The sequence below is a fragment of the Pieris brassicae genome, chromosome Z (assembly GCF_905147105.1).
Source record: "Pieris brassicae chromosome Z, ilPieBrab1.1, whole genome shotgun sequence".
Taxonomy (NCBI): Eukaryota; Metazoa; Arthropoda; class Insecta; order Lepidoptera; family Pieridae; genus Pieris; species Pieris brassicae.
This window is the reverse complement of record NC_059680.1, coordinates 3,395,044-3,413,830: the sequence shown is the minus strand read 5'-3', so window position 1 is coordinate 3,413,830 and position 18,787 is coordinate 3,395,044. Positions and strand designations below refer to the sequence as shown.

Below are 18,787 nucleotides of genomic sequence, written 5' to 3'. Positions count from 1 at the left end.
CTTCGTATATCTATCTTTCTCGAACCTACAAAATTCCGAGAGATTAAGTTAAATCGTAAATTCGCTACATTTTTTTTCTCATTACAATAGTAATGAGAAAATAGTATAATGTTTGATCTTTGTATCTCAATATATTCTTATGGAGCAAAGGAATATTATGTATTAGAAAAACAAATATTGCTATTTGTAATAATTATTATATTTGATAACAAAGTTCAAGAGTTTCTTTGTTTTTTACGCTGATCATAGGACACCGCGTATTTTAAAGTTATCTCATTAAAAGTTTATTTGTTGTTATTAAAATAAGTAGGTTTTTTTTAAGAAAATACCTTTTAAACGGATTAATGCTATGTATTATTATTATAAACATATAATTATTTAAATTTAAAATTATGTATGTTAGGCCATGTTAACAAAAGACAATAGTAGGTTTTTTTTTCAACAGTTTCGTTGCGGAATATTTGTTGTAAAATATTATGGGTGCACGGGGTTTTTTATACGATACGAATAAGCATAAAAGCCAGCTACCACAGATGCCTATTTTGTTAATGCTGGATGCATTTCCGGCATATAAGGGAGGATTACGCTTTGTATCAAACAGACTCCTGATATACATACATAGTGTTCATGAGATTTAAGATATAATGCATTCACGGGTTTTGTAGAATGTTAGGAATGATTACAAAAGTTGAAATGAATGATATATTAGAATATGGACTAAGTAGCTACAATAATTCATTGCTTCACTTGACGGGTCTAATTCGCCCCTGGCATTTTCACCTTAACAAAAACGACCCGTATGCCCTTAGGCATTCTAACGATCCAAGAAAACAAAGGGAAACGTGCAAACATCCAAAGTTTCATTAAATTAGGATGGAAATTAAAGTTAATACAAGCAATGAACTAATGGTTTACTCAAGAATGCGAATTAAATGTTAACGACGCTTTCAACTTAATTTCAGAACATATTCTCATACAATCTAACGTTTTTTTTGGTACATAGCGAAGCCTCTCACTCTGTAACGCGACCTCAAGCAGGGCTACCATATAAAACCGGTCACAAATGAGTTACAAGGTAAGCGTTCTGATATATTTCATTTCATTAACTTGTAATAGTTTTATTATGATCGGTCACTATCATTTGTCCTATATCGACTCGAGACATCTTTTCATTTGACCAATCCAAATATCCAGGGCCTAATAAGACTAAGATGTAATTTTGAACGATGCTATTAAGACTCGCCGCCGGTGTTAATAATTTCGACGCATCCCTGGAATCCCCGATTTGAGTTAAGAAAAGTTAATTTGTTCTTCAATTACATTTTAAGCAATCTTAAAACGAACTATTTCAATATTAAAATGAGATCTGAAACGTTTAATTTCCTTTCCCTAACAAAGATGCTGATAAGAATGTATATTTGAATAGATTTTTGATAGACAATACTTCTTTCAGTAACCTGAATATTAATTATTTCGCAAACTAGACTTTTGACGCTTGGGCCTCTGTTTAAACGAAATATCGCTAGAGGGCTTGAATATAATTCAAAACATATTCGATAGGTACAATTTATTTATACGTTAAACATGAAAATCTCCTTATTATTTTATTGTAATTGTTTGTTAGTGATTGAAAGCTATTTAGTATATGAAATATATTTATAAATTTTACTTCTAAATATGTTTTTAGTCCCGCAACAATAGCTGTTGGGTGGACTTACGTTGCTTATATTTTTTCAAAGCCGGTGATACGTGAAAAAGAATTAGAAATGGATTGTATAGTGCGAAATTATATATTTTACAAATCTGAACCAAAACATATGCCAAAATTAATCGTGATGTCTGCTTTGTTTGATTCTAGGAAATATTATTGACAAATATTATTTAGCAAGAATTTTGTATCAGCGTCAAAGTTTTTGAATTTCGAATTTGATTTTTTTGTATTAGCAACCAACCAACTTGTTCACTACGTCATACATAGTGGACCTACCACTTGATTTATTTTATTTTCTACAACTCAAACTAACGTCACCAGTTTATTCGATAAAAGACAAAAAGAAAACTCGCGGTAACCTGTAACAAGTATAATTACAGACACCCACAATTCATTCCATAATAGATATCTATTTGTATGTAATAATGTAAATATGCAGCAACAGACACACTCAATCATAAAAAAATATTAACATCCGTTAATATTCACAGATGCTAGCAAAAAAAGTATTTTTTAAATTATTTTGAAAAGATATTCAACAGTATTGAAAAAATCAAGCCGGCATTTTTATTTGTGAGTGTAGGCCTATAGATTTTGGTTAGGTAAGATCATAAAAATCTAATATCTAGAAGTTAATGCTTGCTCATATTAGGTCAATTATTAATTTACTTAATTCACAGAGTATAACGTTATTGAATCGCGTGATCGATTGAAAAGCAAAATGGATACGACGTGGTCGCAGATATAATTATTTCATGAAATGAGCAAACGTTGAATCGTTTTAATGATATCTCAATCAACGTTTGGACAGTTCATAATGTGGCTTTGTGAATAACAAACAATATTCAAGCTTGAAGGAGCTTTAGTTTTGTTCTGTTGACGGCATAGAAAAAAAAAATGATTAGAGGCCTTAGCGAAGCCAAGGTAGCGACTAGGGATTTGCGGTTATTTTCTAAATTGGCACAGAATCGACGAATTAAATAATAAAAAAGTTATTTGATCAAATGTAGCATCAATCTGAGAGTTTTACATTTATTTGTATTGTAAATCATTGGACAAGCATGAAATTAAATTAATCAATTCTAAGATCGGGAAAACAACTATAAAATTAAGACATATTATTGTTTTTATTTTTTATTTTTGATAGGTGACCTGATGTTAAGTAATACCAGCCACGGAAATTCACAATGCCAGAACACTCGTTGCTGGCCTACTGACCCTAAGTCGAATTCATTCCGAAGTCTTCAAAGGGCAGTTGGATCCACATAGTGTTAAAACTGCACAACGTGTACTAATTGAACACGTTGTGCTGTGTTGTGTATAACTAATTCGTTGTTTAAAATAACGTCACAATGGGGTATGTGTAATTTTTCAAGCATGTTGTGCTATTGTTTCGCTAGAAATTGAACCCAGAACCCAAACACAACAGATGAAGGGAAGTGGAGTGGAGTCTCTCAGATTTTAAATAAGATATAAATTAAGGAATTTTAGTATAGTAGTAGTATATAACTTTATTAAATGTCTCTCATAATCACAGATAGATTCTTTTTTATTTGTAATTTCCCTTACAAAACAAGCTAATTTATAAATTATTACCTGATATTTATGAGCATTGTAAAGGCTAAACGAACTCTTTGAGTTTAGCCGAAAGTCCTATCGCAAATGGGAAATTCAGGCAATTTATCGCCTTTGAACTCGCGTTCGTTACACAAAAGCGACATTTATTCCACATTTTCCACAGCCACCCGGCTCTAATATAATTGTCGGGAATCGAGTTAGCCATGCATGGCGCAAAAATTGTCCCAACCATAAAACCAGTAAGTGGAATTATCAGATGTAATGGACCTGACGATTAAATTTTAAATTCTTCAGTAATCAGCAACAAATGTTTCTTACTGTCTCCCTGGTATTTTTAATCTTAATAATAAAAGTTAATATTAAAAACTTACAGTTGTTGGACTTTTCTTGCTGCGGCTTGATGAGAAGTGCTCAATGACTTCCCAGTTTGACTTCTTCGGAGTTTGGTGGTCGCCTGGTGAGGAGGCAGCCCTCGGAACACGAGCTGGGGTGGCTCTTCCCGAATCATCTGTCCGTATGGAGGTTCCCGCGGATCGGAGAGAGGCGCATCTACGGCCTCTCAGCGCTTCCTAAAAGTATAAAAGCTTTTTTATATAAAACTAATTTTATTAATAAGATCTAAAGTCCATTCTAGTATTTATATATACTATGTATTATTCTTTTTTACGAATATAAAGGATATAAAGTCAAGAAATTTAACATATCTATTGATTTTATTTATCTCACCTAATAGCTTATATATAGTATCGAAACAAAATATTGTAGATTATATATTATATTAATCACCGCTCTCATGAACAATGGCAGACTTACAAAAACGGTAACAAGGTGGAGAAAAGATATGGGTGGCTCACGACTCAACGAGAGGATGAGACGAGCTTAAAGAACTAGAGAGGAAAATGCTCGAGATTAGGAGAAGGTCTATGCGATATAAAAAGGTCTTTAAAATATAAAGTATTATTTCTGAAAAAAAATTTAAGAGTATGTATCTTTTGTAAATATGCATGAATGTTTCAAGGAACAAATGACACTTTATTATTATTATATATAGTAATAAAATATTGTTGTTTACGTCTAAAAAAGAATTGCGCATATAAACTTAAACATCTCCATACTCAAAACATTGATACACTATGAAGAACATATCAATGTTTTACCCAACAATATGAATACGAAATGAGTTATTTACTGAATATAAATTGGCGAAAACGCGTCAAAAGATTTAAGGGCTGTCAATGTGAAAAATATTATCCAATATGCGCTGATGCGTCTTTTGATTTACATTCGTACCTGCTGGATTTCTAAGTGTTCTCTCAGTCTCTCTACGATACAGACACAAATTCACAACTAATCGCCTTAATGTCGAAATCATATTAATGACAAACACTTTAGTTGCAATCGTCGCATTTAGACTGAGCCGATTATTTTTGCTAAAGGGCTTAATTTTTAAAGGTGATATAAATAACGACGGATCAGCTCATGAATAAGAATGAGGAAAAAATTAAATCACGAAATGCCAGACAGTCTGGCTTGCTATATGAAAAATATACATTGTAGAGAAAAAAATACATTATTTTTGTTATTGTTTTGATATGAGGACTGAAAACGTAAACAAGTTCACGGTCAGTATGATATTGTTTTAAAAGGATATTTTCATTGAACACTGTTTATAAATTATAATTATATGGTAAACCATCGAAACCATTATGCGGGTTTTTATCATTGTTTGGAATTACAAAGTATATAAATCTTGTTGACACGGTAAAAGTAACAAATTCTTACAATTACAAAATACCAACCTAGACCCGGCAACTAAAAGAACACTTTCTAGTTTAGGCTTTAAATTATTATAACTTAAACTCACAAGTGGCTTGTATAATTTGTACAAGTATCGTCTACGCGATCTACCTGGCTGATCGGAAATTTGGCTACTTTTTGGGTTAGGCCTAATTAGATGACCTTGGGTAGAATGCCCGGCGAGTCCCAAGGGTCCAGGGCGTGTGAAGGGCTGAGGTTTTTGGTGTGCTACCCCTCTGATTAGCAGAGGGGTTTGAGTGTAGATCCAGCCCCACAGTCTCCGTGTCAAGCTCAACCTACATGGCGTGGGCCTGTGTAAGCACATTTTCACCTCTTTAAAAAAAACTCACTATGAACTTCTCACATACTTAGAGAAAATAGCAAGATCTCTAAGGCACTCTATTGCTGTTAAGGTTACTCACGAATACAATGCCGGCGTTTTTAAAATAGGCAATTTTTTTACATTAGTACTTCTCCTAGTCGAATAAGGTATAAAACATCGGTTTACTTATAATACATTCCACATATTGTCATTTGCCTAATTATATTAATACTTGCTTTACACCGTATACAAGTATCCCTTTGTCATATTTTACAAATGGTATACTTTCTACATTTTTAAATTCAATTTATAGTCATATTGACGCCCGCTTAAGACCTCATTTATATATATTGAAAACATTCGAATGAATTAAATCACTCTCGCTCACTGTAGATGTGTGTATTAATAAAAATCTAATCAGATTCTGTAGAATTTAGAACAGTGTTAGTTTAATTTTAAAGTGATTCTCAGACTAACGCTTGTTTTTTATCTGTGCAATTAGGTATTTTCCTACTAACACGTAAATACGTAAAACAGCATTTTAAATGTACACAGATTGATAAAAAAATATTCAATAGTCCACGCTGTATGCGAATTAAAGTGACTATAGAATATTAGCTACGCTACGCCCTATTATTCCTTTGACTGTGATCTGTTGTCTTTAATATATAAATAGTTGACCACCCTACACAGACTGATACATGTCATAAAATTTTCAGACCGAAAAGAACGTCGATTTCCATGTTATTAATCCCGAACATAATATGCGATTTGCCAGGATTCGAGCCTTCAACCTTAGGAGATACATACGAGCAAGCCAGCACTTTACGAAGAGGTGTAGTAGCCTTTTAAAATAATAGGAATATAAAGGTAAATGGAGAAATTCTCATACAATGTTTGATCTGTTCGTGGGTAACACTGAAAATGTTTAGAACGGGCCAGTTAGAACCATTGCTAATGAAAACTTTTTTACTTGACTTCCTGTAACAGCGACTACTCTAGATAACATCAGTGCTGTGCGACGCATGATAGAGGAAGATAAGAGAGTGACCTATCAGCAGACAATACAGTCCTGACCTGGCGCCCTGTGACTTTCATTTATACCCAAGAACTAATGATAAAATTATTCGCTTCACGTGACTTGAAGATGCGGTGAAAGCGTACGAAAATGCCATGGAAGAATTGGCCCACTGCTTTCGTCAGTGGTTCCATCGAATGCGACCATGTGTAGAGAGGAACGGAGATTACTTCCAAAAACAATAAAAGTATTGGCAACTTTCTACGTTAAGCCGTTTTTAATTTTCTAAAAATTTTCAGTGTTACCTAGATATATGCAGAAACGTCACATGACTCTAACATTTGTGTCATACATATATTTAAATTTTCAAAAAACCTATCTTATATTGAAATGTGTATAAACCATGTTGTATTGAGTTTTCTTGTACAAAGACGTATGTAAGGCAAGCTTTCGTAGGCTGAGTCTAGATTCACAATAGAAGTATCGTTTGAGCAAGAGCTTTGAGGCGCTGTCCGGATAAGGCAGCCATTATCTACGAAGTTACATTTAAGTCATTATATGCATACATCCTATACTTATGCGTTTGTTTGGAGTTTTTATGTTTGTAGACAGAAGACATCTATAATTTATAGAATTTTAACTTATATTAGACGCAAGACATGGAGAAGTGAATTGTAGATGATGCTCATAAAGGAAACAAAAAAGACAAATTAGAAGGTAGATACATATAATCAAGCAAATAATATCATGGAAGAAACTCAATGCAGAAACATAATCTGAAATGTAGAAGAAGTCTTTGCCAAAATCGCAGCATGTAAAGACTGAAGAATAAACAGTGTTTAAAACTAAAATAAAATAAATTAAAAAATATAACTTTGCTACTTGTAAGTCACATTATTGTCGAAATGAGGTTTTTAGGATGTTAAAATATAATTCAAACGCTAAACATTCGGATAATTACTTAGATTCTTTAAATTCACGTCCCGAAACGAGTTTAAGGTTCGCTTAATAATTATATTGTGTTTGAATTGTACTAATTTCATATTAAAACTTTAATGTGTAATTGTACTACAATCGTAAATCAAAAACTCATTACAAATTAATTAATAATGCGGGCAACCAGGGGCTTTTTCCCTTATACCTTTATTAGTTCGGTCATGGGTATTACAATGTCTCCCAAATCACAAGCTAAATGCATAATTAAAATTATCTTAATGTTACTGTATTTTTAATATAAATTGCATTGCTTCTTGCTTTTACGCATCATTTGAAAAGCGATAGCATAACGCAAAAGCGCGGCTATATGTATACTATAGATATTTGTATACATTTTTAATGTATCATATTTTTGGTTTTGTTCGCTTTTTTTGTTCCTGTTTAGTTTTGTCTTAATAACTGTGTATAACATGTATTTTTGCACTTCTTGCCTATCTTATGTTATTTAATACATTATTTTTTTTCTTTACTCACAGTGGTTGCCTGGAGGAGATCGCTCGAAAGCGATAAGGCCGCCAGTTGCCCTCCTTTTGATTATTAAATCAAAATGTTTTATTTTTTTAAATATTGTAATATAACGAAGTGTTAATAAATAAACATAAATAAAATTATTTGTTTCTATACTATACAAGCATTCGCAAGTACTACGCAATTCAAGTCATACTATATTTTAGATTCCTATAATTTAGCTGGACTTATATACAAATAAGGGTCATAAAAATGATTTTTTAATCAAAACCTTCATTAATGCGTAAAACTATTTTAGCTTTCACTCATGTGTAGCTATAAACTACTCGGTACGTGCGAATTGCATTGTTAAACGTGTTTGATTGAGTGTTTACCAGACTGAAATAGGTAAGTCATTAAACGTCATTAAACTTAAATTTCATTTCAATTCAAGTGCCGACCTTAAGGGTCTAGGCTACAGATCTTCATAGTAAATTAGATTATCTTATAGAAATTTGTAATTTGTATAATATGCCATCATTAAATGTTCATGTAAACATTATATATATTGATGATACAGTTCTTTATCCGTGTCAGTTTCGTTAATGAGCTAAGTATGAAATAGATTCCGTACCTGCTGTGATTTGCCGATGATATCGGTAAAAATCTTTGAAGGTTTGAGCTTAAAAAATACTATACAGACAGCATTCAAATCCAAATACAAATGAAAAATTTCACATTTGGAATAGACAACGCTAGCCATAGTTGCATTTCCGATCAGTCAAGTCATAATTGATGGATGTGTTTTGATTGAATTTTAAATGAAGCCAGCTGTTCTCATATATTCTGCTATATATAGTAATAAAACACATATCATGTCATATTTGATGGATGTGTAAGTGCGGTGAGCCAGCGGAACTATCAAATATTTTTAATACGAATATTTTGTAAAATGGCTCATATTGAAAAATGAAGTTAGGGGGTTTCACAAAATAATTATATTAAAATAAAAAAGCTTAAGTCTTACTTCTACAACTGTCATAAATGTAAATAAGTGTTTCAGTACCATTTCAATTGAATTATTATGTAATATATTCGTTCAAATTGTGTTAAAAACGGAAAAAAACAGTGTTCTAGTTAAACAGCGTTGTAGGATAAATTAGTTTCGAATGACGATTTATCCTTCCCACATTTAAAATATATGTAGTACCCGTTATACGAGCCTTGCTTGTAGGGATTACTAATAATCAATAAAATTGCAGTATTAGCGAGATTAACCTAAAACCATGAAACGCTTCAATATTGACCATTTAATTACATACAAATAGTTAATTACAAAACAAAAAACTGGAAAATTAAATCAAAAAGACTTTACGTTTAACATTATATATTAATAATATTAATAGATGGATAGTTGTGGTAAAGCGCATTTAACCATGTTCCAATGGATCTACAATTATATATCAGATTTTCCTCACCCAATTCCTCGGTTGGTGAAGGAAAACATCGCGTGGAAACCATTAATTTTCTGTCAATTTTATTAAACATAGCTTTTATGATCCCTTAAGATTAATTGCCGATGGTAGAAACCGTAAGACATTATTCTGATAAAGTATAACTAAAATAAACAGCTGTATATGTGAAAACGATATTAATTCAAAGATAGAGCTGGATAGGTGATATAAATGGATGGACGACATATCATCCGTTACAATGCACGTCGCGTTGTCGAACGTCCATCATCTTTATTAATCTTAATTACTTAACATTACGCGAGACTCCTGTACGTTTGCTGTTATTCATAAACAAAAAAAAAATAGCAAAGCCTTACGTTTATATTAGAAGTTACATATTTATAGAAACAAGACTAGCAATACAAAAACTACTATTGTGTTTTTAAGTAAATTAAAAATAACAAGTAGGCCTAGGTACTGCTGGATGGACAGAGGACCTGATGCAGCTAAAAGCCATCAGGCGGGAGGTTAGCACAGGGACCACTAGAAGTAGTAACTTCCAAAAAAGACACTTTTTTGGATCGCACAGCCCACAGTTAGATACCCGAAAGTCAAATTATACTAACACGGCCTTCAGTAATGAATAAAGAACATATATGATAGAAACTTACCATGCTGTGACCGCTACGGCTGCGGAGGCTGAGCCGGGTCTTCCAGTCACGCCTGGACGCATGGCCCTCCGTACTGAACGATCTCTTCAAAGGCTGCGACATCTTGTCACAAATTAAAGAATCACTAACATAATGCGTCTATATCGCAGAAAGTTGTGCACGGCACTGAGTTTTTTTTACATCTTACACTTAATTCAATCACTAATTATATTACACTTTAGATAGACTGAAGAAAATCTGAAACAAAAAGTTTTATAAGCTTTTGCAACATTTTTCGGTATGAAAGTGTCTAATGTATATTAATTAAAAAAAGCTTTTTATATAAAAAAAATGTAAAATTTGTTCTTCTAATGTTGTTTTTAACTAACTCGAAAAATCTATCACCCTTAACTACTACTTGCACCCATTTAAAAAACATTCTTTTTTAAATAGTACAAAAAACAAAATGCAGGGACAAACCGTAGCTCCCGCACATATTTTAACCTGAATATATATTTCTTGTCCGGCTGGTTTCTATACACAAACCCAATCCAATTATTACTACTATTGATTGATATTTCAATCCATTTTTCAATTTTCAATAACCGATCGATAGTCAATCTGTTTTTTTTTTGTCAACCATCTCTGGGAGAACCAATGGGTATTTTTTGGATTAATTAAAATATCTCTGAATTTGACAGATTAAATTTTATCATTTATGAATCTAAATTTTCGATCTTCCCACTTTGACCGAATCACGATATAGTGCTGTTTTGTTGTTTATTATATACCTAGCAGTGTAAGTGTTAAAAACCATTAAACATGAATTTATTTTCCAGTGATAGTGACTGTGATATCGAGATTCTAGCTCAGTTAAAAATAATCACGTCTTCAAGTTGTAATATCCTCACAAATAAGGGCAACGCGTAAAACGAAACCACGTGAGCGTGACCAATACTTTTTTACAAGGAATTCAAAGCAGAAATTGTCATATTGAAATGCAGTCTCGATCGACCGCAAAAAATCTGGATTGGAAATAATTTTAAATTATAGGTCTAGTATCGAAAGCGACCGTTAAAGGACGAACTTTCTAATTGAGTAGCAATTAGAAAATAATAATTACTGGGTTGCAGCTACCTATGTATGTGTCTATTTGTACTATATTTATATTTGTTTTTGTCGAGTACAGTATTTCCTTGTCGAAAATGCCAAAAATCATACTACATAAATAATCCTTTGACTGCACTAGTAATACCCTTCACAAGGGATCACAATTAGCACGTTCATACTATGTAGGCTTTATAGGTAATTTAGGATAGAAGTAAAATGCAGCCACCATATATTAAGCATTCCTTTTTGGACAATGACATAATAATAATGAATTAAATTATACGTATGTTAAGTTCAAAAGTGTTTACGTAAGTCATTTTTCTACTAGATTTTGAAAGGTAAAAATTATTATGAGCGACTAAATGTTTCGGCGTCTGTTTGCGATTAATTTATTCATAAAATTAGACACTATCACCGCCTCTGTGGTTTGTGATTAACGTGGTGTATAATCAAGACCTCAGTTCGATTCTCAGTTCAACTAGTTTTTGGTATCCTATGACATACTTTATTCCAGCCACAGCGAGGAATCTTTTATTAGGGTGACTAACCGGCTAGTTAACCAGAATAAATTGCCCATCCCATGCCTAATCAAATATTAAGTAAAAATAATATAGTTTCACACTGTTTAGCAACGAAGTGCGTGATAAGTAAACAAAGAACTGGTAGGAGCAGTGTGCATGAATGATCGGTTGTACGATCCCTTTGATGGATTGCACTAATTACTATATGCTAAGCGAGCTTCTCAATTCATAAACAGGAACCTACTTTCTCTGTCTGAAGCAATTTCATGAAGCTATGTTTAATTTATTTCTAACAAATCAAAAGTCGGCGTGAAAACAATGCTTTTGAATGAAAATAACTCAAGATGGTATTCGACCGATCCCGTTGACATTAGGTATTTATCTAGGTCAAGTGGAAAAATGAGACATGAAAAGCGCCAATATTTCCTCGGCAACATACCCAATTCCAAGTAAAACATTTTTCAAAAACCCGGAATATATTTCGAATAAAATTATCAAGGTTTGGGCCCAGTTTGCGTAGCACAAAATGTCGTCTATAGTTTTATTTTTTTATTTCTTCGCATTTCAATTTAAAAGTAATTTTACAAATATATTTTTTTGTTTTTTCGTTATTTTTAGTATGCAAAACTATTATAAAGCTTTTAAACGTTTGCGTAGTTTCTGAATTGTTCGATGCAGCTCTCGATGTGGAAGATAAACGATTTTTATATTTGTAATTAAAACTAATGTGTTACCCTCCACACTAAAGCCAAGGTAATATAATACTGGTGGTAATTGCTACGAATTATATATGTCTGTACTTTGTATAGCACATTGTCTTTATAAAGTTCTATATTCCCGACAGAACTTCCAGTGTTAGTGACATACAATCGCAAAGTTTCCTATTGAATTTTCACCTTAAAAAGCCTTTTATGATCATAGATTGAACTTAAACATTATTTATTTATTATATGCTTAAACTGAATCTATTTAACCCTGTCTGGAGATGTGATTAATTACGTAATTAAAGAGACATTCCTAATTGACGTTTCAAAGATAAGAAGTTATCGAAACTTTGAATAAAAGTATCTCATTGGAGTAAGAAATTATCTTATTAAACATTGCTAAGTTATTTACAATGATGATTTTTATAAACACAGGTAAAGAGTAGTTATGGCGGATTATCGATATACTATTGCATACAGTTTAAACCACATTCTAAAGATCCTTATAATTCAACACATATATTTAGCTTTTGGCCGATCTTTATGTGTCAAAGGAATCAGCCAATAAGATCTTCATAATCCTTTTATATGAATAAATACTTTGTACATTTAATTACTCAAGCGATACAAATATACAATTTTGGTATATATTCTAAAGATATTTTTATTCATCTATTTTATTATCTAAAGAATTTTAGGAATTTTCCTAATATTCTTTAGATTCTATATAAGCAGGGGTTCCAGTACAGCTAACTCAAAACGTAATTCAAAGACAAAAAAGTTATTAACTGCTCCGAAGCAAATGACTGCATTTGCTTGTTGTATATCTATATTGACGTGTTAGCTCAATACCGAGTCTATATATACTATGCCGAGTAATATGCTAGCCTGTCGTATGTTAATAATTCTCCAACATCATTTTATTTTTCTTTCTCTGTCTTAGCATTAACAAAAATTATAATCTAGTGGCGCTACAATCTTGTATGGGTTTTGGCCTCAGATTGCATCTAGTTAAGATTTTTAAAATATATTTATGAATTTTACAACTCTTACAGTATATGTATAACTATATTCACATCTAGTAATTATTATTAGTCGTGGGATTAAGTTGAAGATTCTCTAACGAAATGTGAATGAATATTAAAATTAAGCAGCACATTTTTCTGCCTTTATACCCTGAATACTCAGCAAAAACCTCCTCGATTTAAACAAAATTGGGTACAAAGCCGTCTTAATCCAAATAAGAGATTCATTTGAGAGGCGTAAAAGCATTTCGTGTTACTTCATTCAGTGCGAGGCAATTTAACATTGAGATTTCACTGGTTTAAAATTCATCGTTTAATATTAATATATCATGACGTTAAAAAGCGTACGGAGTGCATAGAGTTAAAGAAATGACTTTGAAGAAAAACATATTTACTCTTAATGTAACTCTTAGTATAAAGTTTTCTACTAATCAAGATCCTGTCTGTGCCTAGACATTTCCTTCTATGTACACATTTATTGGGTTCTTGGTCTTTTTTTACATCAGAGCCTTTCAGGCACTCAATCAGGCAGGCATGTGACCGAGAGGCTAAGTAGCAGATGAGTCTTGAAATCTACACAACAACTACTCCGGAAATATCTATTATTTCCTGGACGTTAAACACTGTGAGGGAACTGGGAAGTCTTTGAAGATGCTCAATTGCCACTCACTTATATAAAAATAATATTGCAATAAATAAAAAGAAAAATAAACACTACATCGCCTCTCTCTGAGCGAGAAAAAAACTTTACCAATTTAAAGACTACTGACCAACTACTACACGTTAAACCTAATTTAAAAAAGGTTATTTATTTGTTTAACTAGTTAAAACAAAATAAGTGATAAAAATGTTCTAGGGATCTGTGGCTAAATTCCGAAACGCGGACTGAAAAAACATTAAAATGTATTGTAATCTGTGGCTAAATGCCGATAGGCGGACTGAAAAAACATTAAAATGTATTGTAATCCTCTAAAGAACCGCATTTGTGTCTAGAATATCATAAGAGTTATCAGTTTTTATAGTAATTGAAATACCTTTTTAGTTCACAATTATGGGTGATATCTTATCGAATACGTTTTGGTAATTTACAAGATAACTAGCGGAGATAACATCAAATTGTAATTGATTGGTTATCAAGTGATTGTAGCTGATTTTTATCCATATTTTACAAAAAATATATTATTTGTATCGATAAAATTCATCTTTTTTCAAACAGTTTTTTTTAGTGTTCATATATCTGAGAACTTTGATGATTATAACTCATCTTATCAACGATAGTAAATAAATTAATAAAAAAGGTAATAAAATATTGAAACCCATAAAAACCTCGATGGTCGGTGTTCTATTAAGCAGTTTGATCCCTAAAATACGTAATTACGTGTTCCCTAATGTTCCCTAATAGAAACCTTCCTACGGCAGTACAATTTCCATTGAATATTCACCGTATTTATATATACCGTTGCCATTCAAATAGAAAACTCAGTCAGAGAGAACAATTTCAAATTTCAGGCTCGCTCGTTCATATTTTTCATTACTTATTATGGTTTCTCTTTAGATATTATTATTATACTTGTACCCGGGGATGATTCAACGATTTTCTCTTTCTTCCGTCCGACTAGGACTTTACGCAATATCCGTTTGGTTCAAAATTTGTAAAAAGAAGATCACAATGATGTGTGGGCTCACTTCACCGACTAAAAACACATAAGCCTATAAATTTCCAACGAATAAGTATATTTTAATCAAAGTTGCGGGGAGTTGTAACAGTACTATATATGTATGTAGGTCACGTTAATACTTTATCAAATATGTTATATTTTATTGCCAATGGACATCAGTCAATTAACAATGACATAAAACTGTTATAAATATACGTTTATTTCGTTCCACTTTTCAAACAATGCGGGTCACTTATTTTTACCGAGAGCGTTTTCACAAAGGGTTTTTTTTTTTTTCAAAACTATGAAAATGTAATTCCAATGAAAATTATACATACACTTATACATTATTTAATTCTTTGCACTGACTATTTGGTACTATTTTATTTGCATGTAAATTACTGGTTAACTGGTATTATTTGGTCTGCTCTGTAAAGTTTGGAAGGAGCGTGACTTCATTGTCAGATCAGTTATTGATAAATTTGTACATCTTTTTAAACAATTATTTTTGATGTATGTATGATGCATTGCTATGTATATGTAATATGACTGCATTGTTATGTATATATAACATGATAATATGACTGTATAAGTTAATCTAATTTGTTTCTTTTTTCAAGAACCTCACGCTCTAATGCGTGACATTGTCGTGGGTAAGAATTATTCTTCATAACCTTTCGATCGTTTAATGTATTGTCGTTTTAATTTCTGTATAAATTTGCCTATGATTCGATAAATAAATAAATTTCTTGTCTAGAATTGTGGCTATGTCTTATTTTACGCTCCATTTTAGTGTAGTCCTTCTCACTGTGTGTGCAGGTGTTTTTATTGACCTATGTACTTTTGTTTTATTTGTTTTATTCCTAAGAAAGTCTAAGTATATTTATTGATATGGATTTATATAAATTGTCGAAAATATAACGATTATTGTTAAAGTGGTCGTATGATTGCCAAAATACACGAAATCCATGCGGGTTGAAGCCAATATACAAATATTATAAACCTGAAGAGTCTGTTTGACAAACGTGCTAATTTCAGGAACAATTGGTTTGAATTAAATTATTTCAGTTTTGGATATTTTATGTTTGTTTGAATTTGCTTTTTATGCAATTAAAAAGTGTAAAACTGCGGGTCCCTGCTGAAATCACACAGACATTTTAACGTTTTAAATATTGAATTTGTATTTTAATTTATTCAATTTTATTCTACAAAGATATTTCAAAACATGTCGCCAATGTGAAAGTAACGTCTCGTGACACTCCATTAGGATTTAGGTTATACATTCTGCGTTTACGTTGTCTCTGGAATAAGACAGACATCATACTATTACATATTTTTTGTTTTGAAAGACGAGTTTTTGCGATCACCCTTTACCAGCGGGAGTAACGTTATTCAGCATGTAATGAGTTCAATTATTACCTATTATACCTCATAAAACAGTAGCCCCTTGTGCCTGTTCATCCCATCAAATGTTCCAAATAATTGTTTATTGTAGCCGACCAAGAATGATATCTCTAATTATATCACTTTGTAGAAATACCGCACCGCACAACTGTAAATCTCGCTTATACCCATTTTTCAAAAGCACACATCCATAATTCATTACTGAAACGTGAATTGGCTCCATTTGAAATACAAAGTTAAAATTATTGGGGCCGTCTGTTTATTAAGCTGAATTAATATGGTTTTCGTTTGCAACGCTTTATCAGTTAGAACTAACAAAACTAAAATCTCAGTAGTGAACTTAACAAATATACAATTAATAATAATCAATGGTGCTACAACCTTTTTAGGTCTGGGCTTCATATTCTGTACCTGTTTCATGGTCATTTGTTAATCGAATAGGTAAGTAGGTGATCAGCTTTTTGTGCCTGACGCACGCCGTCGACTTTTTGGGTCTTTACACAGTCGACTAAACAATTGACCAAAGACCCAAAAAGTCGACAAGCCGGTTTCCTCACGATGTTTTCCTTCACCATTCGAGCTAATGTTAAATGCGCACATAGAAAGAAAATCCATTGGTGCACAGCCGGGGATCGAACCCACGACCTCAGGGAGTCGCATGCTGAAGCCACTAGGCCAACACTGCTCATATGCACTGCCCATTGAGATGTAATTGTATACATATACAGGGTATCTTAGAGTTAATCTATGGAGCAAATTAGACTAAGTGGCTATTTTAAACTTATTTAACATAAAGTTTAAATTTAACAAGACAATATTTCTCCTTAACTCATGGTTAAATTTCCGATAATAAGTTACTACCTAATATATAATAATAACATAATCAAAAACGTAGTAATCTATACATAACTGAAAGTTTAAAATTTGTTCGGTGATGTCACTTAAAACCCTTTTTGCTAAAAATATTTTCCAACAGATGATGTTTCCCCGAGGGCTTAATCTTTGTTAGTCAACTTCATTTGATTGTACACGCAAATTAAATTGATTACAATGTAATAATGCACTTTGTTTCATGAATACAAAATATATATGTTAGTTTAATGAAGCAATACATATGATAGTTTTGGGTGTATGTCGTAGTAAATAAATTAATTAAACAAATCATCTAAGCTAATAATCGGCTGCTTAAAGTTTTATAATCGCTCTATCAATGTTTTTATTACATGCAAAATAATTGTTGTCTAAAAGCATTCTAGTTAGCGTCTGCTATAATCTCAATTTAAATTAAGAAATATTGATATAAACTTTGCAACAGAGTTATTTTCTTAAAAATGAAATAAAAGTAATTGTTAATTTAAAGACGCACCGATCATCTTTCAGTGCTATATGTACTTGGAACTACGCTACTAGTAAGACCGAATTGGGGATGAGGTAGCGTCTAGTAGTCTAGTTATCATGACAGAATGACAGACGGCTAGCGATGCTGTCACCTCGTGGTTTTGACTCTTTAAAACTTCTGAAATCCTTATCAATGAAGTTCATTAAAATCGCTATGAATTTATTTATATAATCTAGGAGATTATTATCCACGTCGAACCTACGGTCATAAAAATTATTTAATGTAAATAAATATAAATTAAATTATAGTTTATTCCAGTATTTTCGAATAATGACATACCTTATTAATTTAGCTATAATAATCTCCAAGCATTTCCGTTTCCGTTAATTAGTGCCAACGGAAATAATCTGTCATACAAATCATAATTGAACCATGATTATAGTGGTTTATAAATGAACTTTAATCCTAAGTTACACAACTATACAAATTGACACTAAAATAAGTTTAAAATTGTTTAGTTCCGTTTGCAGTGTACCTTGAAAGCTGGCAGCATTTCCTCACTGTATTTCGATACTTATTCATGGAGCGAAGTACCAGCTCTGGGGTCACCTGGGGGAGCGTGTCTCAAATTCTGCGTTTAAGTTTTTTCAAGTACGTATCGTTTCATAGTAATTATTAGCGAAATACCAGACATCAGACTTCTAAACAGACTTTATTCAATAATTAAATTCTTGATAAGTAGACATCGCAGTGCCTCACTGTTGCCGAGTTATATAAAGTTTAAATTAGTTAGAGAAGTATTGTTTACCGTTTAGTACTTGTAAATCAAGAGAACAATATATTTCTAAATTTTACATTCACTGCCTATGTAATGTAAAGCATTATTTTACAGGAGCTGGTGATGTGGGTGACCAGACTCTTCCCACACTATAAAGGACCGACATTTATAATTAATTCTAAAATGCGACTCTTGAACTACCTCGACAGTATGTTAATCAAAGAATTAATTATAAATTGATTTGATTGACTATTTTATACATGTAATCAGTTTTC

At 32.0% G+C, this 18,787-nt stretch overlaps 1 protein-coding gene across 1 annotated transcript in view; it reads right to left on the bottom strand.

Moving 5' to 3' along the window:
* The window catches only part of LOC123718791 (adenylate cyclase type 6), a 129,621-nt gene that overhangs the window by 71,140 nt on the left and 39,694 nt on the right, over positions 1-18,787 (bottom strand). Inside the window, exons 2-3 of the mRNA XM_045675580.1 lie at positions 9,995-10,231; positions 3,661-3,858 (exon numbers count right to left, since the gene is read on the bottom strand). Of these exons, the coding sequence (XP_045531536.1) occupies positions 3,661-3,858; positions 9,995-10,096 (300 nt within the window). The 5' untranslated portion in view covers positions 10,097-10,231. The remainder of the gene's footprint in view (positions 1-3,660; positions 3,859-9,994; positions 10,232-18,787) is intronic.